Source organism: Microtus oregoni, unplaced genomic scaffold (assembly GCF_018167655.1).
Source record: "Microtus oregoni isolate MIOR12 unplaced genomic scaffold, Mior012 000000F_ref0000247, whole genome shotgun sequence".
NCBI lineage: Eukaryota > Metazoa > Chordata > Mammalia > Rodentia > Cricetidae > Microtus > Microtus oregoni.
The window spans coordinates 42,442,388-42,467,683 of NW_024543059.1; the positions used below are offsets into that span (position 1 = coordinate 42,442,388).

General features: G+C 51.2%; 2 protein-coding genes across 2 annotated transcripts in view; one reads left to right on the top strand and one right to left on the bottom strand.

The window, feature by feature from the left end:
• The window catches only part of Sergef (secretion regulating guanine nucleotide exchange factor), a 229,238-nt gene extending 219,769 nt beyond the window's left edge, over nucleotides 1–9,469 (top strand). The window contains 2 exon segments of the mRNA XM_041674688.1: nucleotides 4,811–5,060; nucleotides 5,062–9,469. Of these exon segments, the coding sequence (XP_041530622.1) occupies nucleotides 4,811–5,060; nucleotides 5,062–5,137 (326 nt within the window). The 3' untranslated portion in view covers nucleotides 5,138–9,469.
• An 883-nt stretch (nucleotides 9,470–10,352) lies between these two features.
• Kcnc1 (potassium voltage-gated channel subfamily C member 1) overlaps nucleotides 10,353–25,296 on the bottom strand; it is a 42,191-nt gene continuing 27,247 nt past the window's right edge. The window contains exons 2-4 of the mRNA XM_041634872.1: nucleotides 19,827–20,760; nucleotides 12,706–12,894; nucleotides 10,353–10,795 (exon numbers count right to left, since the gene is read on the bottom strand). Coding sequence (XP_041490806.1) covers nucleotides 10,731–10,795; nucleotides 12,706–12,894; nucleotides 19,827–20,760 — 1,188 coding nt within the window. The 3' untranslated portion in view covers nucleotides 10,353–10,730. The remainder of the gene's footprint in view (nucleotides 10,796–12,705; nucleotides 12,895–19,826; nucleotides 20,761–25,296) is intronic.

Consider the following 25,296-nt stretch of genomic DNA (forward strand, 5'->3'; position numbering starts at 1 on the left):
AAACAAATATTTACCAAGCACCTTTTCTGATATATAACTTTTTTAGTTCTAAGATAGAGCTGTTGAAAAGGAACTCTGGTTTTTGTTCTCTTGGAGCTTTGCATTCTAGCAGAGACACAAAGGTTCTGGTGGGCTATTACATGGTAGGAAGAAAAAGGCCTCAAGCTCCCCAGGAATTAGACAGTATCCCCCAAGAAAGCCTGGCCACAGGGTCCAGGCACTTCCCCATCAAATGTCACACCTTCTGGTGATGCCACTCTCCCATGACAGCCTTCCAGGAGAGAATTGTTGGACTATGTCCATGTCAGCAGCCTGGCCACTCACCGGGAGGAAGAACACTGCTTCCCTTGGACCAGGGCTTGCAGCTACAAATAATGGCAAGTTTCCTTTCAAATATACAGTTTTTATGATAATAAGGATAGTCACAAAGAAAATGTATATGTATTAATCCATATAGAATTATAAAGAGTATATTCACTTTGTTCATGAAAAGCAAAGCATGGTTCAGGACCCCTGAGGACTGTGCTAGCACCTGAGGCCCATCTGCGTCATACTGTTTCTCACTTGGTTCTCAGGTTATACTCCCGCAGGCCCACCACAGGGCTTTCTACAGAGTGTGTTCATTCATGTGTGCCTGGCAAAGACCTCTGTTATTTTTTGTTTTGAGACAGAGTCCCTCTATGTAGCCCTGACTCTCTTGGAACTCACTATTTATACCAGGCTGGTCTCCACTTGCTTCTGCCCTCCCAAGTGCTGGAATTAAAGATGTTCACCTCTATGCCCTTGGCAATTCCATCTTAGACTGCCCCAAACAGAGCTCCTCATCTTTTCCCAGGTTTCCTATACTTCACGGATACTGCTACTGTAAGGGATACGGGAACCAAAGTGTGGTGTAAGACTTCACACTTTGGGCTGTGGCGACGTGTCAGGGTTAGTCCTCAGAGGCAACAGAGGAAGGCATCACCCTGTATTGTATCTGCATCTGTGTCTTGAACTTGATTGAACTTAGCACCAAGTAAAACACGTGCTGGGAGATGTACAGAGGTACTCAGAACTTCTGACACGTGAAGACCTAGGGGCCATTATAACACCACTGGTGTGCTGGGGAGCCCAGGAGAGCCTAACATGATCCATATTAAATAGCATCCTGGGTATTAGGTGGGCAGCAGTTGGCAAGCTATAACTGGGTCTGACCCGTGGCCTACTTTTGTATGATAACATAGTCATTCTTTTTTTAAAAAAATAAAAATTTGTATGTATTTATTTTATTTGTATGTGTTTACATACATGTATGTATGTATATGATATGCATACCTGGTACCTACAAAGGTCAGCAGATAATGTCAGATCAGATTCCCTGGAACTGGAGTTACAGATGATTATGAACCTGGGAACTGGACCCAGGTCCTCTGCAAGAGCGACAAGTGCTCTTAACTATAGAGTCATCTCTCCAGCCCCACAAACCATTCTCAAATGACCTTCAAACGACATCCAAAAGAGAATGGGTGGAACTGCAGAGACGGCTCCATAGACATTGTCCTTGCTTTACAAACGGGGGTCTTATTCAGATCTCTAGTACCCATGGAAAAGCCAGGCATGGTAGCACATACTGTGGCCCCAACACTGAAAAGTGACAAAGATTCCTGGTCTTGCTATCCAACCCCTCTAGCCAATCAATAAGCTCCAGGTTCAATGAGGGACTCTGTCTCAAAAACTAAGGCAGAGTGAGATGAAGGAAGAAGACCCAGCGTTGATTTCTGGCCACCACACATGCATTCCCATATGCATGTGCACACAGCTTAAAGTACTTCTGTAACAGTAAGTTCAGTGAAGCCTAGTGTATAATGTGTGGGGTTCAGCAGTGTTGGGAGCCCTCTCCACATTCTAGATGCTCAGCCTTCTCTTCTGGAAGATGAACACCATCCATGAATGTGGCCCTCACTGTACTGTTACAGCCTGAGCAGATACAGCACACGACCTGAAACACTCTCCTCAGGAGCAGGGAAGAGAAGCCTGGGCTTTTGCCAGGCTTCTACACCAAACAGGCATGAAAGCCCTGGCTCCGGGCCTCATCTACCCAACCCTGAGTGTAGCTTCCTCAGAGTGAGTTCCCTTTGGCAGGAGAAGAGAATGCCAGCTGCCCATTGTGCTGTGCCCTGTGGTGAGGTCAGCACTGTCTTCCTCCCACCCCCACCCCTGCTTCCCACCTCACCCCTGCTGAGGTCAGCTGCGCTTCTCATCAGGGCCAGGCACTTGGCCCAAGCAACGTGCCAAACTGGGCCCTAAGATTCTGGGCTCTTCCATCCTCCCTCCTGGCCCTAAGGTTCTGGGCTCTTCCATCCTGCTGCTTCTTCCTTCTTCCCTGCACCTCTTTCATGCTCCTGCTCAGCCTTCAGAAGTTCCTGCTCAGCCGTAGGGAGGAAGGGGAACCACTCTTTCTGCATGTGTTTCCTCATCTTGCCAGCCAACCAGAAGACATATATTTCCCCAGATCTGAGCCCCTGGCCAGTAGTACCTCCCTCTCAAGAAAGTGAAGCCCTAAGGGCAGTACGCTTAGACCAAGCTGGCCTCCCTCTCTTGAAAACAAACTTTAGCTGTATAATAATCACATAATTGTAAAGATTTAAACATTTGGGTTGTGGGAAAATCAGGAGGATTTTCTGATAAAGGTGGGCTTTCAGTTTGCACACACTGCTGAAGAAACTGAACTTTCTAAAAGGCCACACTGAATGTGCAGGCTGTGATGGCACACCTGCACACCCAGCACTTGGTGGGTGGAGACAGGAGGATGCAGAGTCAAGATTATCCTTGGCTATGATAGTAAGTTAGAAGCCAGCCTAAACTTCATGAGACCCTGACCTCCCCCTCCCAATCAGTCATAAATATATCTCTGTCGAAAGATCTAAAACAAAATTTTAAGTCAAACTGAAAAAAAAAACACCCCAGGTCATCTAGCTTGTGTATTTGAACACTTAAATGTTTTCATATTACCTGAGGTGGGGAGGGGGTTATAGGAAACAGTGTACAGAAGAGGAAAGAAAATATCCAGGAAGCATAGGGTGATATGTAACAGTGAGATACCATTTTGTATTCAAATTGAAAAAGATTCTTAAAACCCATGATGTAATGAACACTAGTGATGATGTAGGAGGGGGCAGAGATGCCCATAGATCACCAAAGCCATGTTCAGGCAGCTTCTCTGAGACAGTCCTCGGGAGTCTCCAAGATGGCAGTACCCACTGGCTGGGAATCCCCGTCCTACAGATCGAATGTGAAAAGGCAATTAGAGGGAGGGACAGAGACTCACGCTTAGAGGTGGTCATGCTTTGCTGTAGGAAAATGGAAAATTAGAAACAACCTGAGCGTCTGATAGTGGCTGGCACGTTAAGTAAATTATTTAATCTTCATAATGTGCAATTAGGCAGCCACTATAAATAAATTGCTTAGCAAAGGACTTCATAAACAAAATAGGGTAACACACCCCATACTTCTGGGAGAAGACACTGGCAGTGTGTAGAATCAGGTGGAAATGTATGAAGTCAATAAGAAAGAGCCAAAGAACAAGAAGGCTAAGAACGTAAGCGTGTGATTTGTCTCAGAGTCATAAGGCAGAGCTCACTCCTGGTAGCAGGAATGCAAGCTAAATGGATACACTCCCCAACATGGCAGTAGTCTACAGGGAGAGGTACGAGGAGCACATCTGTATCCATAGTGGTAGGAGTTCACCTACTCCAATGAACTCTGTGGCCTATACTTAGTAAAATTAAATGTGACCCCCCCTCCCCCCAAGACTTGTATATGCTTCTGAGGATTACCCTGCACAAACATCATTTTCTACCAGGAAACATGTTCACAGCAGTATTGTTTACAATAGTCATATTGGTGATGTTGTAGAATATAATATGTCATGCATTGGTGTGTATAGCCCAGCGGCAACAATGATTACTAAAAACTGGCTGTCCCGAGGACATGGCTAAGTGGAATATGACTTTACATAATGAGAGGCTATTATTGTGCTAGTTTGAAGAACTACTGGCTCAGATAAGTGTCTAAAGCAATGTCAAATGTAAAGAAATAGGTCATATAAAAGGTATGTATCAGCAATATGCTTTCATAATTCTTTAAAACAAACAGATTAGTACATAGTATTTAAGGGCATGCATGTACATCTAAATATATGTGTATAAAAGTGTGGACACCAGCTTCAATACAGTGGTTACTGCTGCAGGGAGAAGGCCCAGAGGGAGGTCAGGCTTAAATGTTTTCTGAGTTGTTAGTTTGTTTGTTTTTAAGGAAAGGATTGAAGTACATATGGAAAATTGGTAACTAAAATTTTGAACTTAAATTAGGATGTCATACATTGGTTTCCATGCTTTTCTGCATACTAAGGTATTTCAGAATTTCAAGTAGTTGTCTTAGGCAGGGAGGTTGAAACAGTGTCTTTCTGTGCAGCCTAAGCTGGCATGGGACTCAGCGCCTCCTGTCTCCCTCCACGTCTCAAGAGTTGGGATTATGAGTGAATAACATGAGAGTCTATGGGAAGTAGCCGTGGCCCAAGTGAGAAGCTGAAGCCTGAGCCAGAGTAGTAGCAGCAGAGATGGAGGGACACAGGAGAGACTGGAGCTGTTCTTGGTGGGGGAATTAGCAGGGCTCAGTAACTGGTGACATGTTGGGGTGATGGTGGAAAGCCAGGCTTCAAGCATGAAGAGCTGTGGAACAGTGGGGGCAGGGAAGGTGGGCCTTGAGCATACCCTGTTAATGACCACAAGCTTTGGGTGTTATGGTGATATCTGTGCCCTCTCTCCCACAGGTGACAAGTGTTGTGCCTGGGGCTGGAACGAACATGGTATGTGTGGAGATGGCACCGAGTCCAATGTCTGGACACCATCTCCAGTGCAGGCTCTCCAGTCAGCAAGACTCCTCCTCGTGGGCTGTGGGGCTGGCCACTCCTTGGCCTTATGTCAGCTGCCAACACACCTTGTGCCATGCCAGGATCTCAAGGTCACCTACCCACTCCACACTGCCACAGAGAACACTGAATCTCAGGATGTCGTGGACAAAGAGAAACTGGAAGGATAGACGATCGGGAACTTTAACCCAGAGCAGTTCTGACCAGATGAGCCACGAGTGCCCATGAGAGAGCACCTTTAATAAAGCGACTGATCCCAACGAAGATCCCTGGAGAACCAGAGCAGCAAGGAGGTGCTTGCCCACTGCTCCAAGAGGACTGAGCTGTGGAGACAACATCTTTTCTCCTCAGCAGATGCAAATGAAGAAGGGATCCTCACTAAAGGACATGCAAAGTGAAAACATCAGCAAAGAAGGCTCCAGCCCCTGAGTGATCTCAGCCCAGCTCCATGGCTGTGCTCTGGTCCAGCGGCCTTTGGTCAGAAGACGGGGCTTCTAGGATATGTTTAGAGCAGCGTACTATCCCTTCTAACTTGGGGGCTTATTTTCTGTCCAGAGTCTATTGCTTCTGGTACCAGGTACTGTGCCTGGAGACTTTGAAAGGAAGGCACTCACATATTCACGACCAGGGCCCCAGCAAAGGCTTAGGGTCAGGTGGGGAGAATGAACTGAGGGAAGTGGAGAGTATGCAAGGCTTCTGGGAACACCCAGCAGAGAAAATCCCAAGTGCAGCCAGGGTGTCTGGAGCCCGGGAAACTCTCAGAGATGGATAAGTCTTCTTCCAACCAGGCAGGATTCTGGGGCTGCTGTAGCAGGTGAGCTGTTTAGTCTCTGAGTTGGGATGCCTGGACTCTACTGGACATTAAAGCTGAGGGACCTTCCATCAACATGTAGTTGAGAGGCCTCTAAACTACATCCTGCAGAGTCTGGCATGGTGGCACATGCCTTTAATGCCAGAGCTAGGTGCATCTCTATGAGTTTAAAGCCAGCCTGGTGTACATAGCGTGTTACAGAGTGAGACCTGTTCTGAGCCTTGGGCATCTCCTTGTAGACAGAGTTCCACCTCCAGGTTCCTCTAGGCAGTGTTAATTTTGTCTTTACATTATGTATTGTGAGCTGCATAAGATTGTATTTGATAAGTGGGTCCTTAAGAAATTGAAGAAACTGCTGATCTTATTCAACCATTCTTGTTTTTTATCAGGAGAAAATAGTGGCTATAAAAAGGGGAAAGGTCATCCCAAGGTCATGCACCTCCTTGATGGTTCAGGGTGACCCAACCATAGCCCTGAGCTAGGCAACAGTGGATAGGAAGTAGCTAAATGACTAGAAGTGGGTTCTTCTCAGAAAACATGGATGAAGTCAGTTCATACTCCACAGGCCTGAGCCTAGGCACTGCTTGCAGCTACAGTCTGACCTGCAACCCAGTGATTTGAGTCTTGCTCCCGACTTTTGGCCCAAGAACTATGCCCTGTTCCATACAACCCCACCTCCCAGGCCCAGAGGCCTGTTGCAGCATATGTACTCTGATATGCTCAAGCCCACAAAAATGGAGCCATCACCCAGGGGTAAGCCATACTGGAGCAAACTCAAGGTTACTGTCTTCTAAGCTGAATAGTTGGCAAAAACCAGGCCAGAAAGCATTCCCCTGTGACCCATACTGCCTCCAGTTTCCAGTCACAAGAAACAACACCGTCTTGCCCAGAAGCCCACAAGGCAGAGCTCCCTCCTGTCTCTTTCAGCACTGCTGGAAAAGCTCAGCACCTAGTACCTTATTTGCAGGAGGCAGAAGCATCTTTGCATCCTGAATAGGATCAGCATATGAGCCCTAAGTCCTTTGATCCCTAACCTCAGATGCTGACAAGTGCGTCAGAGCCTTCTGGCTGCAGGCCCATGCAGGAAGGAGTGGCTCCATGGCCCATCACCTCACCTCCACTCCCATCCTGCACTTCCTGGTGGCCATGTGGCCAGAGGCCCTTCTTACTTCACTGCCTGTCTCTAGTGAGGGAAAGCACCTATCAGAGATGAAGAAGGACGTGTCTAGATTTCCCCCCTGCATCCTTTGGTGGCTATTTGTCTTTCTAAGACTTTGTCCAAGTTCCCTTTCCGGGCAGTTCATGAGGGAGCCAGCTCCTAGTCAGTTTAGAACTTAGCAAACTATAAACGAATGATCTTCTCAGTGTCCCTGTGGGTCACCATGGAGTGAGGAGGCTAACTGAGCAAGCTCTGAGATCCCACCCTTATCCGCCCTCCACTTTATTACTCTGTTTACAGCTCTCTGAGAAAGTCTCCAGGTCCCATAGCCATTTGATAGTTCCACTTCACCTGCTGTGTTAGACCCATTAGGGGCATAGGAGCTTACTTGAATAAGAGCTCATTTAAAAAAAAAATAATTTTCCTGATTGACTAAATAAATTTGCCTTCATTTCCTACCTCTGCCCCTCATGAGAAGAAGAACGACGCCATTGTGCACTTCCAGGCCTTTGAGCAGGCCCTGGAGTAAGTGGTGAAGACCCAGTATGCAACAGCTTTGCCTTCCCTCCTTCCCACACCCACTCCTCCCTCTGGTCATGGATAGCCACCTTTCCTTGACACATGGGCCATCTTTGGCCAAGTCCATTAAAATAACTTCAGATGGTGGGTTGGCTAGTCTTATGTCAACTTGACACAGGCTAGAGTCACCTGAGAGGAGGGAACCTCAGCTGAGGAAAATGCCTCCATAAGATTGAGTTTCAGGAAAGCCCGTAGGATATTTTCTTAATTAGTGACTGATGAGGGAGGGCCCAGTGCATTGTGGGTGGGGCCACCTCTGGATTGGTGGGCCTGGGTTCTCTCAGGAAGGAGGCTATGCAAGCCATGAAGAACAAGCCAGTAAGCAGCACCCCTCCTCGGCCTCTGAATCAGCTCCTGCATCCAGGATCCTGCCCTGTTTGAGTTCGTGCTCTGATTTCCTCCAAAGATAGACTATGGTATGGAAGTGTGAGCTGAATTAAAAACCCTTTCCTCCCTGACTTGCTTTTGGTCATAGTGCTTTATCGTAGCAATAGAAACCCTAACTAAGATGGGTGGCACGTCCTTGGGGACACTCTGGATGAAGTGACGCTGTGGGAGGTAGTGTGGAGGAGCTGTAGGTCATGTCAGACTGCTGAGTGTGGCTGCTGCAAGTCCAGAGCTGCCTCACTGCAGCACAGGGTAGGCAGAGGCGAGGGCAGGCGGGGAGGGGGCTGCTGGCCTAGAAAACCAGCTGAGGGAGGCTATGTGAGCAGCATCCATTAGGGTAGCAGGGTGTTTCGGCAGGAGTGAGCTGGCCAGCTGTGGATCAGGAGAGATCTGGATCAGAACATGAAGTGTCCCTTCTGTCACACCTATGGCATTCCATGAAGGAGGGCAGGAGGCCAGATCCAAAGAGTCCTAGATTCAGAACCCATAACTTAAGTATTTCACCATCAAGGACCAGCCCCACAAAGTCCTTAGCTCAAAACAGCGCAACCTGAGCTCTGGAGTCAAACCACCCAGGTTATGATCCTGACTTCACCTTAGCTGGGATGTGTGGCTTTGGGGCAGTTGTTTTCCCTGTCTGCGCTTTGTTATCTCGGCTATAATCTGGGGTGATTGGGCTGCTCTGAGCTGGCATTAGGCAATGTTTGTGAGATGCCCACACAGTAGATCCCCTCTAGCTGTGGTGTTCCTAAGCCTATATTGCAGATGACTGTTATTCAGCAAAGCCCCATCTTCCTAGCAGATCTCTGACTCATGGCTGCTTCGCTGGGGTATCCTAAGACTTGGCTATGAGATGCCTGGGCCTCTAGAGGCTCCATCAACCCCACCCCCTGGGTTCTTGCACTGGGTACCAGGAAATTGAGACAAGCTCTTAGAGAGGTGAGAAGCTAGTAGGTAAAACCCATCCATGGGCTCACAGACTCTGGCTGTGCTGGGAGGTGACATCTTTATGCTGATGGCCATGGCCAGCTTGCTGCCTTCTCTGGCCTTGTCTTCTCATCTTCAGATGCTCAGGGGCTGACTGTATAACCTCTGGGGTCTCTTTCCATATGAGCATTCTGGAATTCTAGCGGATGAGGAAGAATCAGATCTTCCATTCCACCCCACACCCAAACCTGCAAGTGAGTTTCCCCAGAGCAGATCATACTTTTTCCAAGGTGTGTCCAGGCTGAGAGGAGTATTCGATGAGGTAGTCTCTAGACCAGGCTCTGCAAGTTGGCCAGGGCACCCAGACCTAACAGACCCAACGTAGTCCTAACAGGGAGTTGCTCAAGGCTGCACAGGGCAACTAGATGTTCCGACAAGGCTTAATGCAAGGATCCACAAGATGAGTCATAAAACCATCCAGGTGACCCCCACAAAGGGTGTGCTTTTATCCCTTAGCCCAGCAGTATCTGCAGCCCTACCCTGCAGGGAACAGAATCCTCAAAGCCCAGCAACACCTCAGCTTAGATGTCTACAGTAGTAGTCGGGCCCATGATTGGCTCAGTCGTACCAGAACAGAATGGAGATCTGTCTGAAGGCAATAAAAACTCAAGTCAGTGCTTCGTCTCAGAAGTCAGCTTTTTATTTCCAGGGCCGGGGCCAGGGAGGGGAGGTTGCTGTCTTTCCAGGAAATGTTGCAGTGGAAACTCGAGATGTTGCATTTTTTTTTTCAACTTGAGCATGTGTTTTTCAAAAATATCATCCTTTCCCCCACACACACTAATTTTAGAATCAGACCAAAGCCAAGCTACTGTCCTCTGTTTCTGTTGGGAAAATACTATATTTATTCGAGATGCAGAAGCGCGTCTCTGCAAACCTCCGATTGCTTCAGAGAAACAAATCTGCTTTAGACTAGACAGAAACCATGTTACAAAATTTATTTCATGCTCGAATCTCTTTGCATAACATTGGGCATGCAGTTTTTGTTTTTTATGCTGAAGTACTAAATTGCATACAATGCCAGGTTATGCCTTAGTAAAGGTGGAGGGGAGGCGCCCCTCAGGTGGTCCCGAACTGGAGGTACTCTACATCCTGGCTTTAAAATGACATTGGAAAATCCATATGGTGTAACTATGAACAATTCATTATGAAACTTGGTTACACTGGTTCTACACACTGAGATGAGAATCAGCCTAAACTAGCCGCTTGTCGGGGTCTTGGGAGACGTCCGCTGGGTCACAAGCATGCCAGAGATGGAAGAGAGCAGCAGTGTGAGTTCCCACGGTCCTATTCGGAGCAAAGTTCTCTGTTTTCCGTGTGAGAGATGAGCTACGAAGGTGAGGTCAATGTGACCAATGACTGACTACCTTTCTGAAACCTTTCCTCTGGGTCTTGTGTACAAAAAGCAATCCATTCCCCGGCCCCATCCTTCTTCCCTGGCCTCCTACTCCCAGAAATGTACAGATTTCTACCGAGCGCCATTACAGTTTGGCTCCGATGCCGTGTGTCAAAATAAAGAGCGCTGAAAGAAAGGCCCCTTGATTTCTCTCCATTCGTGGTGGTGGTGAGGGGAATCATACAGTCACAGCAGGGGCTGGTGGGTTTGGTTTAGCTGGGTTTTCTGCTTAACTTCATGCAAGTCATGCTAAGGCTTCCCTTCACCCCCCTCCCCAAAGAAAAGGTAACTTCTAAGAAAAATGAAAAGAAGGAAGGGTGATCCTCTACGGTCAGTTACCAATGGCCGTAGAAAAAGCTACGTCCGTCTTAGTACAATGCCTGGGCCACTCGGACTCGTCCGGCAAACCTGCATGGCGTGAATTTACTCTGTCCGAGGGTGAGGAGGGGCTGCAGGTCCACCCAGATGCTTAATAGCCACCAGTGTCCTCGGCCAAGCCGCCTGGTCAAGTCACTCTCACAGCCTCTGTCGGCATATACTTAGCAATGACAGGGCTTTCTTTGCAAAGATCTGTATGTAGAGAATACAATTAACACTTGAGCTCCTCTTCGTGCCTTCCCCTCCCGCTCGGTACTTAGTTGTTAAGGAAGGAGGAGGAAAGACTGAACAGCCGCATGCAGAGGCAGGCAGGTTCTTCTCCAGCTGGCTTGTTTCCCATGCAGCGAACCAGCCTAGCAGCCTCTTTCTCTTCCCTCCTTGGGGGGACAAGTGAAGTCCCTACTTCTGCTCTGGACCTGTAGACCTAAAGGGCTCTGAATCAGCCAGAGCAAAGCAAATTCTCGTCGCTCTCAGGAGCCATGAGAGCTGGGCTGGGTGAACGTGTGTGGGGCCTTCACCCTTGGGTGCCTCCCAAAGAGTCCAGCACCTGAACCCAGGCGGGTTCTGAGACTGGGGATTGCCTATGGATGGGGGTTGCACTCAACTCCCTAGCACTACTAGGAGATTAGGTGCTTCTGGAAGCACAGTAGAGACACTCTGTTCTCTTAGGCCACACCGACCGATCCAGTATCCAAGACAAAAGATCCAGGCAGCCCGTGGGACTTTACTGGGCAGGGCACAGCCGTGGAGATAATTTCCCCTTATTCTTCAGGGTGGCCCTGCTCCTTGGCATTCTAGAGGCTTTACCTGGAAAAAAGCCAGTTGCAAAGAGAGCAGCGGACCCATCCATGTCAAGGATGGAGCCCTTCTCAAGACTGGTAGCCCTCTGCCATGCAGCATCATGCAGGGAGGGAGTGGCACACCGCACTGAGGTCCAGGGGACCTCAGGCAGGGCAAACAAGCAGAGACCAGCCTGAAACAGGTGGGCATAACTAAGCAATCGTGCGCAACCCAAAGAACTTTCCCTCATCTTGGTGTATGCTGCCTCTCCTCTCCTAGGTCTGCCTTTGATCCTTGAAGTCTGTCTTCTCCTTGTGTCTGGCTTCACTGTTTCCACCACTAGTACAGTTGACAAAGGCCACAGACTACACACCAGGTGTTACTCTCAAGAATCTGACTCCTGTCTGCCCTACCCTGCTTGCTGTCAGCATGCGACTGTGTGAGCATTTGAGGCACAAAGATACGTGCATGCGCTTCCCAGCTAGTCTGCTGCACTGAGAAAGGCCCAGGCCAGTGCCTGCAGCCCTATGCAGACTGCCCTAAGCTCCTCCCCAGCACTCAGCCCAGCCCAGCCCATGCTAAACTTCTCCAAATCCTGACTGCAAGAACACCACTGTCTCAGCCTTCACCAGTCACAGAGGGGCACTGACCACCCATGGGTCCACGGAAATGTGCTCTGGCTATGGAAAGGGCTATACAAAGTCCCACTGATATACCTTGTCTTGGTAGGTTTTCTGTTTCTCATCTTCAGTATTCTGACTGTCACATAGCTTACTTCTACAAGGAGAGTGGCCTTATCCCCCAGCTCCAAAGCCACCTCTCTATGAGGCCTTCCTTTCCACTGGCCTGCAGATTCTCTTTAAGGGTTCTTCTTCCATAGCACAACCTGAAGACTAAACTCACAGGGTGGTGGCCAAGCCCTCTACAACTAAAGGCTAGGAAAGAACACTGCCGTTTGGATTTGCTCTACAGCACAAGAAAACTCTGGAGGAACTGAGACGCCCCCTGTCTTCTTAGGTACCTCCTTGGCTTGGGTTTACAGCCCATGGTCATCTACTCTGTGCCAAGCCCCTTTCTACCATTTATCTAATACTAACCTACAGCTAGCTACCTGGGCCTCAGCCTCACTCTACCAACCTGGCATCCCCCTCTGGAAAGGACTCTGACCTCTAGAGGCCAAGTTTGGGGGACTCCCTCCATCATTGCCCCCTTAGTGTGCCTGCCTACCCCTCAGCGCCCCTTGCCCACCTCCCTGCCCACCCTTCTGCAGGAGCGCAAGGCAGGCCCAGCCAATGCAGAGAGCTCCAGCTTCCTCTACATACCCTTTCTCATTCCTCCACCAGGTGGGCACGCGTACTCCCCAGTTGATAAGAGGAAGCAGGGTCCGTATCTCTCGCGGGTGCCCGAGCGGGTAAAGGGCAGGCCCTCATCGGGAGTGAGGGCCTGGTCTATGTGGGGGCAGTCTTCGTTCGCCAGCGCGGCCTTCGCCACCTCCCCATTCAGTTTGGAATCTTCAAACATATAAGCAGAAGCTATTGAGACACTGAAAACTGTTTAGTGAGAGGGGTGACAGGCCGAAGGGAGGGTATTTGACAAAGAACTCCCGTTCCTGAGGATGGAAAGGGGCGGTCGGTCGGGACAGTGCAGGGCTGGGGCGGACTGCTGACAGTGCAGGGAGGAAGACACTCCTGGGTTTGCTCAAAGTTTGCAAAAAGATGAATTGGTGATGAACCTGGCAGGTGGGCCCAAGGCAGGGTAATGAGACAGGATGATGTGATGTATTCATGGGGAGAGGGTCAGACACACAGCTCAGGGAGAAGACAGACACTCAGAAAGGCCCCAGTCCAGAAAGGTAGCCTTTCAGACCCCCCCCCCCCCCCCCGCCGCCGCCACTTCTAACCTGCCCCTGGCTGTCTCCCAGCAGCATTCACCCTCGGCCCAGCTAGACGCCATTTGACCTCCCCCATGACTCCTCTAGCCGATCCCATTGCAGCATTTGGTTCCTGCCGCATCCCCACGTCTGATCACTCAGCTTGCTCCCAGCACCCCATCTGGACCCAGCTCATCCATCAAGGTGCCCTAGCCTTCTTCTCTGTCCCCACGGGACCAAATCTGGTGCCTCTATAACTTTACCCATACAGACTAGGCCTGCTCACACCTTCTTTCCTGTAATCACAGGGACAGTCTGGTCCCTCAGATTCCCCATCCCCTCAACAGGCTTGCCTGGACACATATTTTACACTGTCCCTGTTTTACCATGTTGTGCCCCATAGGAACTAAACTGGCCAGACCTCTGTTTTGTCCTCACAGGAACCCGATCTGTTCTCTCTGAGACTGTCCTCTACCCAAGTTAAGCCTGATCACACCTTCTACGCTGTTCACACAGGTGCCTCTGAAACTACGTCCTATACACAGATAAGAGCTGGCCACACCTGTACTGTCTCTACAAAGACCCAATCAGGTCACTTCAGTTTCCCGTTCCTCATACTGACTCGGCCTGGGTACATGTTTCGCCGCCCCTCTAAGGACACAATCTGATCTCCATCTACCCCATTTCTCCATGCGGATTAATTTCCTGTGTACCCTCACAGACCCAATTAGACCCCTCCATCTGCTCTGTCCCCATGCAGACCTACACTATGCCCACACACATCAAGCAGTGTCTCCACAGACCCCTCCAGGGGACCTGGTCAGCTCGCACAACAAAGATATATGCATATGCATGAGGCAGTGAGAGCTGGACAGGGATGTGGGAGGGGCTCCCATTGCTGTCCCTTCTGCCAGCATTCCTGGCAAAGCAGAGCAAATGGGTGTGCAGGAGGCAACAGACGCTGATGGCCTTGGGTGGGGGAAAATTTGAGGCTTGGCCTCTGTAGTGGCCTAAGGAGGAACCTGGGAGGGAGTCGCAGGGGGACACGAATGCTGGAAGGCAAATGTGGCCACAGGCAGGCACCCTGGCCCTCTTAACTTCAAAGATCTGGCGGCCTTCAGCACATGGCAGAGGTGACTCTGACTGACCTTTGTCCCCCATCTCTGTCCCTCTTGGGGACTTTGCCAGAGTGAAGCCCACTCAAATGCTGCACATGGGGGAAGCCTCATATGGGAGCCTGTTGGGGAAGGAAGGAAACCAACCTGGGAATGTGTTAGGGGTGGCTCTCTGAAGGAAAGCTGGGGGGCGGGGATCCCCCAGGATTTGCCCCTCTCCCATGATCCTGTTCACATCACGTAACTACACGCAGGAGTGATCCTGCGTGCACACACGTGGCATGCACGTGGGTGGGATCACCACCGTGTACGTCATGTCACTACAAAGAGGCAGTCAGTCAAAAGAGAAATGGACCAATCAGGTTTATTCATAAAGCAAATCCAAAAAAAAGTTTCCCATCATAATTTTGGAACTTAAAAAAGTCTGTCGTACAAGATGGCAAGGCATTTCACGTACAGTGCATTCCTTGAAGATCCCAGGGCCTTCGCTCCTGATTGACTCTGAACCAGAAAGGCCAGTTCCTAGGGAAACTCTGGCACCATGTGACAAGCTGGGGGCTGCCTAGCAATGTAGCGTGTCTGTGGGCACACACATGTGCCTACGGACATGCATATCCTCCCTTACGTTCCATTTGGCTCTCGTCTCCCTCATGGAGGCTCTGTGGGCTGGAAGGACAATGTTGGGGCAATGGGGGATGTGGTATGGTAAGGAAGGGGGTTGGAAGCTGGGGTCCATGTGCCACGAATGACTTTTTCTTCGGGGGAACATTAGTGGCTTCCAAGTGCATCTTCTCCAGCTGGCGAAGATGCTCTTGAGTGGGCGTCCACAGCCTGCTCTTCTTGTCCAGGGTCAAATAGTGACTGTTCCTTTCTGCCTCTGCCTCCATAGAGACAACGCAGCCTGAGACCCCTCTTCTGACACTGAGTCTCTGCCTACATTGTTGCCCCCTACCCCTGGGCTCCCACCTTGAACTGTAAAAGGTTTGAAAGTAGGGCAGATCCTCGGGTGGAGGGGGGGGCAGAGGCAAGGAACAGCCAACCGGAATCTAGGGGGACAACATGATGGGCAGTTTCCAGGATGTCCCTGGAGCCTGCTTTTTCTCTCAGCCTCAACCTTTGGAAAGGGATCTATGGCTGAATGGCTGTTGTTTTACCTGCAGTTGAAGATGCTGTCAGCAAGCGGGCCATTCTCCAGTCCCAAACTTCAGTGCAGATGGCCAGAAGAGAAAATAACTAAAGAGGCCAATTGTCTAAACCTGAGGAACCATGAGAAACGCCACAGGGTGCAAGGTCGCTGAGTCCCCACCCACCTGCTCGTCTCTCCTGGAATGAAAGGGCAGCTAGCTGCCTAGGTTCCCACTTGCTCTCACAGACCTGGGTCTGCCTCCCCTGGCCCAGGACCCCAGAATGCCACTACCCCACAGGCCCGCGATGATGAAATGGCAGCATGGGCAGCGTCTCAGAGATGATTTCAAGGCTTTGAAATGGACGGAGATGAACATCTGTGACAGGGTCTTTTTTTAAAACTTTGGAGCAAGGAGAACCTACATGGCCAGGCCCTCTGTCAGCAGGCCTGCTTTTCTGCCATCTCCAGACACTTCTGACGTACTTACTGTTCACATCAGCAGCGGGCACCACCAGGCGCACGCAGGACTGGACAGGGGTTAGTTGGGCTGGGCATTGCCTTGGGTTTGCCCCAGAGGGGTCTGCTCAGCTGGGACTCAGGGGAAACATCTCAGGCTAAAGGGGGACAAGCTGTGAGAGACAGTTGTGGAGACCACCACACTCAGTCAACAAAACAAGAGAGAGAGAGAGACATGATTAGCGGAAAGGGGGAGGGGATATGAACAACACAGAAAAGAGCGCCCTTGCCGGCCATTCAAAGTCATCCTAGTCTGGATGCACACCTTCCTAGGCCTGAATGGAGGGGAGAGGGCCTTGAACTTCCCACAGGACAGGGTACCCTGCCCTCTCTTAAGACTTGAGAGGGAGGGAGGAGGGGGAGTGGGGGAGCGGGAGGGGAATGGGAGGAGGGAAGGAAGTGGAAATTTTGAATGGAAATAAATAAACAAACAAACAAACAAAAAAAAACCAAAGTCATCTCATTTCCTCTCGGATCTCCCTTTGCCCACTCGGGCAGTGTGGACTCCACTCAGGGTTCAGGCCGCCAGCCCTGAAGCTGGATTCTCTTTAACCACCTATCTGGCCCCATCAGTTCTGTCCCCAATACTGCCACCCTCCCTCCCTCGGGGTCTAGCCCCAGTCCCAGGCAAGTGCTGTAGCCCGAGACAGGACAGCTGGAGGGCCCAAAGAGAGGGGACTTTAGATTCTGAGGCTCTCCCCACAAAGAACACCCTGAGGCTGCAGTGGTAGCTCCTGGAGTGGGGGGGGGGTCTCTGAGACATCACTTTGGTTCCACATACTCCCAGGCAATGAGGGAACCAGACCTGGCCACCTGCATCCCTCTTTACCCCTTATGCTGGGACCCTAGAACCCTGGACTCCACACCACAAAGGACTGACCCACCCCACAGGAGCAGACATGATAAGACACACAAGAATGGACATGGCAGGACAGGGGACAACAGACATTCCAAGCTACCCAGAGCAAGTGGTTGACCCCACTGTAAATGGGGAAGGGAGCTCCTTCCAGGAGAAGGGCAGCTTCTCCAGGGAGCTCAGTCCCAGACACTCCCTCCCTGTGCCTCCCATGACCAGGTGAGATCTGAATCCTTGGAGCCCCTCGGGGAAGATCCCACAAATACTGAGGCCATTCAAATCATGGCCCAAAGAAAGAGATCACCATGTCCCTGGGACAGACAAACTGCGGCTTCAGCAGTGACTGAGATGTGGAGGGGAGGGGAGAGAGCTGGAAGCCCAGCATTCTGGTTCAGTCCCTGGCCCAAGAGTTCAAAATGGAAGTAGAGAAAACTCTGGGTAGGGGCCTGCTTGACTGTCTCTGCTGAAGGACCCCACAGGACCTCATCGCCCACATCCCCATAAGGTCTGTCTCTACTCACCATGTGCCTTCTCCAACTCTGGCTTCTCCCCTTTCTCACCTCCACCCCAAGCCCATCCAGGGGTTGAATGAGAAGGGAAGTGTGGCACAAGGATGGCTAAAGCCTAGGAACCTCATGTGCCCCTGACAATAGATAAGCCTGGTCTCACCCGTGTTCCGGTGAAAGATGAGGCTCTAGGTGGACTGGAATCTTAGAGCTGAGGGGCTGGGTTGGGCTGAGCGTCAGGACAGCACCAAACAGCAAGGGAAAGAGAGGGGAATAGTGTGTGAGGGGGAGGTGAGTAGGAAAGGAACTTGAGCTTGGAGAGCAAGTCATAAGACTGCCCAAACCAGAACTTTCTGCGTTCCTGAAACCTGGAGCCAGGGGCAAGGTGTTCTCAGGGGAAGGGCTGAGGAACCCAGAGGAAACCTCACAGGAATTCACAGGCTCTGTGGATCTGCTGCAGCAACATGAGGAAAGAGCTAATATCCCTAGGACTAGCTGAATGTGTGTGTGTGTGTGCGCGCGCGCATGTGTGCATGTGTGCATGTGCACCCTCAGTACATGGGAAATTATGTCACTGGGTGTGCAGAGCAATCTCTGCGTGGCTAGAATAAGCTGGGGTCACCAAAGGTTGACCTGGGGCTCCATGTCTAGAGCACCGACACTGACTGACAGTGTTGGGGAAGATGAATCCGAAGGGTTGAGTAGGGTCATGTAATGCCCCTCTGGCTGAGCACTTCCTACTGGGGTGCACAGTGGGGCTCACCCAGAGCTGAGGAAACTGTCCTTGCCCTGCTGGTGGCTCCTGGGGTAAAATGGCTAACTAACTCAAAACAAAAGGTTATGCCTGGAGCTTCCCATGAATGGAGACATGGCTAGACCAGGAGGTCTCTACCTCAGACCTCCTGCACTCCCTGCTCCAATCTAGAACACAAGTTACATTTTACTTATGTGCCTACAGCAATCTCAGAAAGGAGAGGGAATGGGATTGGGTGAAAGGGCTGGAATGACCCATGGCCGGAGAAGTCAGCCATGGGACATTGCTCAGGCTGCTCCAGCCAGTAGGAGAAAGGACTTTGATGGGAAGGTGAATAAGATAGCACACAGTAGTGAAGGACATCAATCACCCACTGAGGGAGGTCACCCGCATGAAAGAGAGAGACTCCCTCACCTGAGGCTGAGCTAGCTGGCAGCCCCCTGGGAGACCCAGGCATGGGGTACTCTCCATTGACTACATGAATCTAACAGCACACACCAACCTCACACTCACCAAACGCCTCTGAGATCAGTGTCACCATTCTTCTCTGGGTCATCTGTTCCTTGGAGATCCCTGTGTCCTCAGAGTAGCCAATGGGATTCCATGGGTAGAGGTAGACTATGGGTTTTCATCTTCAGACCAGAGCCCCATGGTCAACTTTATGTGCTATGTGCAGGTTCTCATAAAACTGAGATAGTCCCATAATGAACCACTAGCCATGGAATATGAGAATATATCCCTCGGTGACTAGTATTGTTTCCCCCCACCCCCACCCCATCTCCCAGTGAATTCGTGGGTAAGCGGTTGGGATGTCTTGTATTGCTGCTGCTGCTGCAGTCCCTACTGCTAGAATCGGGGACAACTCTCAGTGGTGGGAGGTTGTTGCTGGTCCCTAATGCTTTCATCCTCGCTGCCCGGGGTGTGGCCCCCCTCTAGGCCTTTGCTCACCAGCCTCTTCCATCAGAAGGTCACCGGAAACTCCCACTGGACCATCAACCCAAACAGACAATGTGAAAGCCAGAGTCACTCAACAGATTCCTAAAGGTAAATGCTAAGCTCTAGTGGTGGCAGAGGATGAGTTGGTTTGGCATGCTGTGGGGTAAGTAAGCTTGTCACAGGCTAGGGGCAACTCCTAGCAAAGATCTGGAGCCACATGGCAGGAGTCTACTCGGCTACAGAGACAGCTTCTGCTCGGGCTGAGAATCCTGACTGCTGCCTTTGCAGGGACCCAGCTGGCCAGATCTCATGTACCGCTCTACCAGTCCACAGCCTGAAGGCATCCATGTTAAAGACCAAATCAAAGCCTGTGTGGTGTCTCTGAATCACACCCACTCCCTCCCTGCCCACCACGGGTCAGTAGCCTGTCAGAGACTTAGGCCTGACTCCTCCTGACCAAGCAGCAGCCTCTGGGCTCCTGCTAAGAGTCCTCAGCAAATGTGGGGGTCTCTTCAGAACTTATGAGACCAACCACGTCAACCTCCTTACCCAGAGCCACCAGTAAGGTTCCTCTAGCAAGCTCTTGACTTCCGAATTTGGCTGCCAAGCGTCTCCCTGGGGTCCCAGGCTCCACACCTCAAGATTGGGCACAGGGTCCTGGGTCACCCACAGAACTAAGGAAGCAGTCTGACTGAATTTGGAATCATTGCTACAGGGGGCAGAGGTTAAAGGTCAGATCGACATGCCTCTAAGAGGTTTCCTACCTGCTCTGTTAATTTCTAAAATTTCTTCCTGGGCCAGCGGACATGTGTCACTCTGAGTACTGTGGTGAGGAGAGTTTACGACAGATTTACAGTAATTGGGAGATCCCAGCTGTGGTGCTCGTGGAATATGCTTCTTTTTTTTCTTTGGTAGTTTCTGCTTAGCCATGGCTAAAGAGTAGTACATCCCGAAATTGTTCACGATGACGGGCACCGGCATGGCAATGGTCAGCACTCCTGCCAGAGCACACAGCGCTCCCACCAACATACCAGACCACGTCTGAGGATACATGTCTCCATAGCCCAGTGTCGTCATGGTGACCACAGCCCACCAGAAGCCAATGGGAATATTTTTAAAGTGTGTGTGCTCGCTGGCGCTGGGATCATTGGGCTGCGCCCCTATCCTCTCAGCGTAGTAGATCATGGTGGCAAAGATGAGCACCCCCAGGGCCAGGAAAATGATAAGCAGCAGGAACTCGTTGGTGCTGGCACGGAGTGTGTGGCCCAGGACCCGAAGGCCCACGAAATGGCGGGTCAGCTTGAAGATGCGCAGGATGCGCACGAAGCGGACGACGCGCAGGAAGCCCAGCACGTCCTTGGCAGCTTTAGAGGACAGGCCACTGAGGCCCACTTCCAGGTAGAAGGGGAGGATGGCCACAAAGTCAATGATATTGAGTGAGTTCTTGATGAACTCCACCTTGTTGGGACAGAAGACAACACGCATGAGGAACTCGAAGGTGAACCAGACCACACAGACGCCCTCGATGTAGGTGAGGAAGGCCTCGGTTTCTGCTTCCCGGTAGTATCGCACTTGGGTGCCATTTTGAACATTCTCAATCTCCGTCTTGTTCACGATGGGGTTGAACCGCTCATGGGTCTCCAGACAAAAGGTTGTGATGGAGACCAGGATGAAGAAGAGGGAGGCCAAGGCCACATACTGTGGGCGAGAAACACAGGTGTCAGAGTAAAGGCTTCCCACTCAGGGTGGAGAAACCTGGCGTGTGTTGTGTTGGGCCCAGGCAGACTGCCACATGAGGAGCAGCCCATACACAGAGCTCCTTCAGCACAACCCAGGCCGACCTGCAACCCTAGCCTCCTCGGAGCCCTGAGGGGTAAGTGCTGCTGCCGAGCCAGGCCTGCACAGCCTGTATCCCTATTCACCTGTTCCTCCTTTCCCTGCTGCCAGCCAAATCATAAGAGGGAAGGAGCCTGGCTACATTAGGATGAGCTGCCAATAAAGACTCTGATGAGAAATAAAAACAAAAGAAAATAGCCAAAAGCTTGTTGAGCCGCTGAATTCTGAGGTGTCTGTCATGGCATTTAGCTACATTAACTGAGACTGGACTGAGGTGTGCAAAGAAAGACAAGGAAACCGTTCTACTGGACCCGGGCCTTTGAGAGGTGTGTCTGTTTCCTTTGACTCCACTTCATCTACTTAAAGACACCCACACACACACCCCACAATTAGCAGCAGGAAGTCAAGTGCCTTGGCCTTAGTTTGGGTTAACCCTGGCACTCCTCCCCATCCCATGTGCTCTGGGAGGCCCAAAATTGCTAGGTTGGGTTAACCAAAACCCTGAGTCCTGGAGCCCAACCTGCCAAAGGGTCTGGGCACCAAGAACTAAGAGGATCCTCCAGATCATGTTCTGGGTGTCAGGGAGGGGAGAGGAGAGTAGGAAAGACGGTGTTATAAATTGACAGCAGTCTCATGAGAAGATGCCGCATGCTCCCTGAGCTCACAGACAGGAAGAGACCGTGTAAGCTGCTGCTCACAGCTGCTGGCATCCTGTTAGCTTAATAGCAATGCAGTTTTCAGAACCTCTTCTCACAGGCTACTATCAAATGCAATCCATTTGCATCCTTCCATGAACCAATGTCTCCTTGCCACCCACCCATCTTCCTTCCGTCCTTGCTCCCTTCCTTCTTGCTTTCCCTCCCATTTATCCATCCTTTTCTCCAATGTCTCCTTGCCACCCACCCATCTTCCTTCCATCCTTGCTCCCTTCCTTCTGCTTTCCCTCCCATTTATCCATCCTTTTCTCCATCCATCTATCCATTCATCCTTCCTTCTATCCTCTGCTCCACTCCTTCCTTCTCCCTGCCCATATACTGTTCACATCCTTTGGTTCACCCATCCATCCTTTCTTCCCACCACGCTTCCCCGGACACCAGCTCTCAGGAAGCTCCCTCTTCAGCTAAGGAGGAGGACACACACAAAGACAGAACGAAGCAGCGGGTTGAGTATGAGTCCCTGCACCCTGTGAAGCCTTCGGGGCTGGAAAAAGCTGAGGAAAGCAGGATAGAAAAGAAGTCTTCTCAATCCAGGAAGCTCTTCTTTCGGGATCCAACTCCTCCAGACCTGGGATGCATGGAGGACAAAGCAGGAGAGAAAAGTGGAGGCAGGAAGAGCCATGGACCTTCAACCCCGGCTCAGCCGGAGCGGCAGCCCTTCCAAGGCACCATGCCTTTTCATCTGCTATACATTTGGACTTGGACTTCCTCTGGGTCTCTTCTTGGAACTTGGCCTTCACAGCTTAGATTCCCCAGGGGCAGGCCATGCTCCCCATGCAGTGACCCCTGCCATACCCTTTTCCTCTGTATCCTCTCTCAACAGGACCACTGCTATCTAAGCTGGTTCTAGGCTTCAGTCCCAGCCACATGGCTACTGGTCCCAGAGCTGCTCATGCTGGCTCCCACACTGCCCACAGGGAAAAACCCAGAGTCCTTAGCCTGGTACACCAAGATCACTGCCCTGGCTGCACTGGATCTCTCGGGGTCCTCACCCTACATGTACCCAACATTCTTGCCACATGTACCTCCTCTGGTGGCTTTGCACCTGAGGGTCCTTCTTCCCGAGAAATTTCCGGCCATGAACACTGTGTTCATGCCTGATCCCATGCATCCTCACTGCTCCGTTGATAGCCCTTCCCCTGGGGCGAGGCTCCCACTGGCAACTGTGGTACTCAGGAGGCAGCCTGCCAAGGCTCTCCTCAAGGAATCTCTACACCCTCCCAGGGAGGCCATGAGTCTGTCTCCAGCGATGGCTCGTTAGTGTTTGCAAAGGCTCATGAGAATAGCCCTGGCAGGGCATTGATCTCCCAGGAGATCTGCAAAGCCTGAGAGCCCTCCTCTCATGTGTCCCCCCCTCCCCGTGGCACTGATCTTCACAGGGACAAGGAGGTCCAGAATAAGGCCAGGTCTTATTAAGATTAGCATAAAAGGCTGAGGAGATGGTTGACACGGCGCTTGCCATGCGGATGTGGATCCTGGAATTCCATCACCAGAACCTATGCTTAAAACAGAGCTGGGCATGGAGAGATGGCTCGGCACTTAAGATCACCCACTGCGCTTTCGAGGGTCTAGGGTCAATTCCCAGAACCTCCATAGTGGTTCACCTCTGCGACTTCAGTCTTAGAGGATCCAGTGCCCCTCTTCTGGCCTCCACAGGCACCAGGTATGCACATGCACGTACATGCATGCAGACAAACACTCATACAAATAAAACAATCATTGAAAAGGAAAGCGTCAAGTGTGGTGACATGTGCTTGTAATTGCAGAGTTGAGGAGCAGAGCCAGGTGGATTTCAGAGCTTACTGACCAACCAGTGTAGCTGAATCTGTGAGCCCTAGGCCAAGTGAGAGATCTTGTCTCAAAAAAAAAAAATAAGGGAATGAATTAAGGATGATACCAGAAATTAACACACATACACACGTATACACACGCATGCACGCACACACACACAATTAGTACAGAAAAAACCATGGTCATCCAGGCTCAAGGTATAGCCTAGGCCTCACTGTACAAAGAATGGAGGCTAGAGGGTGGGAAGCAAGAACCAGACTGGAGCCAGACAGAAGACTCTATCCCCAGGTAGAGTGTGCTAGACTCCCTGCACACCTGCTTTCTCGGCCTCTACTGCCACAAGCAGGACCCTGAAGACTCGGCGTCTGTGGAAGAAGCTAATTCTGGCTTGCCAAGATACTCCAGTGTTCTACTGAGCTCAGGGGCTAATAGGAGGGAAGCCAAGGCCCTGTCAAAGCCAAAATAACCCCTTCCTTTGCCTGACCCAAAGTTGAGAGGAGAGAGAAAAAAACTACCAAAGTTTGGGGACCTACTGTGTGCACTGTCTTGGTCAAACAGGTCGCATATCTCTACTGTGCCCAAAGGAAAGCCAGGAACAAAGAGGTTTGGGGACAGAAGTGAGGCTTCAAAGAGAGCAAGGGAGGTTAGACAGAGGTGCGGCACTCTCTCAGACACTGAGCGCTCTCACCACTGCCCTGCCTGCACTTGGCTCACTGAGAAGCCAGCCCTGGATCAGAACTAAATGGTTCCATGCCAAGGATGGCCTCCACTTCCCAGACTCCCTAAGAGCAGACTGTGATCTTCCCTGAAACCAACGAAGGGCAGAGGCGACTAGAACCAGCCAGATGTGATCGTAGCCACACTCGAGTGGATCCTAGGCCTTGGAGCACGGACTCAGTAACTCAGGGGCAGAAGCAGCCTTTTGAGGATGAACGAGTGTCTTTGGGCGGTCCAGGCTGCATCCTACCTAGTCTGTAGCCGTGCTGAGCCCTGGTAGACAAGACCTCACAGTATTCAGAGCACAGTTAAGAGGGAGAGATGGGGTGTGGTGTCACTGGCCCCGACAGGGAGGCAACTCTGCCTGATAGGCCCAGGACAGCAAATTCCAGAACAATGCTGTGGTTGTCACCCAGGGAAAGCACTGGGGTCTGTGCTCTATGTGAACTGTGTGCCAACAGTCACCCACAGACCACAGACTCAATAACCCAGAATACACACCTAACCTTTGTTCTAAGCTCAGACACAAATGCATATGCATGGAGAATCCAGCTGGGTGCCTGGACCACACAGAGGATGTGAGCAACCCACAGAAACCTTAACAAGACATGTCACCTCACCCCAACCAGCCACGCTCTGGTCGTGTGCACACAAACAACTCACGTGCACACACCCAGAGCAGCACGTGGAGAGAGTGGTGACAGGACCACGTAGCATACAGCCTCCTCCCCTCCTCTCTCCAGGAACACACACAGACTGCAGGCATTTGGGCCCAGCCACTCTGCTTCTGGTGCCCCCCCCCTCCTTGCAGTTCCCGCTCCACCCTTTACCCCTCCTGGTCCCCCGCTAGGGGGCTACTGACTTTCCCACAGCTCCGGCACCTCCAGCCTGCCTTGCTTCTCTGCCCCCTCAGCCTTCCCTGCCGCCCTCACACTGCCATTCCTGATGCTTGCTCCTTTTTCCAGCCCATCCCCGGAGCAGCTGAGTCCCACCATATCCAGGACCAGGTCAGCTGATCCCTCCTGGGACTATGACCTGAGGACGAAGAGCTCTGTCAGGCAGCCCAGAGGTAGCTGCCCCAGCCTGGCTAGCGCAGCGGCTGCCTTGTCGAATTGAAGGCTCTCAGCTGTGATGACTCGATGCTGCCACACAAACACAAACTGGTAGTTTCTGC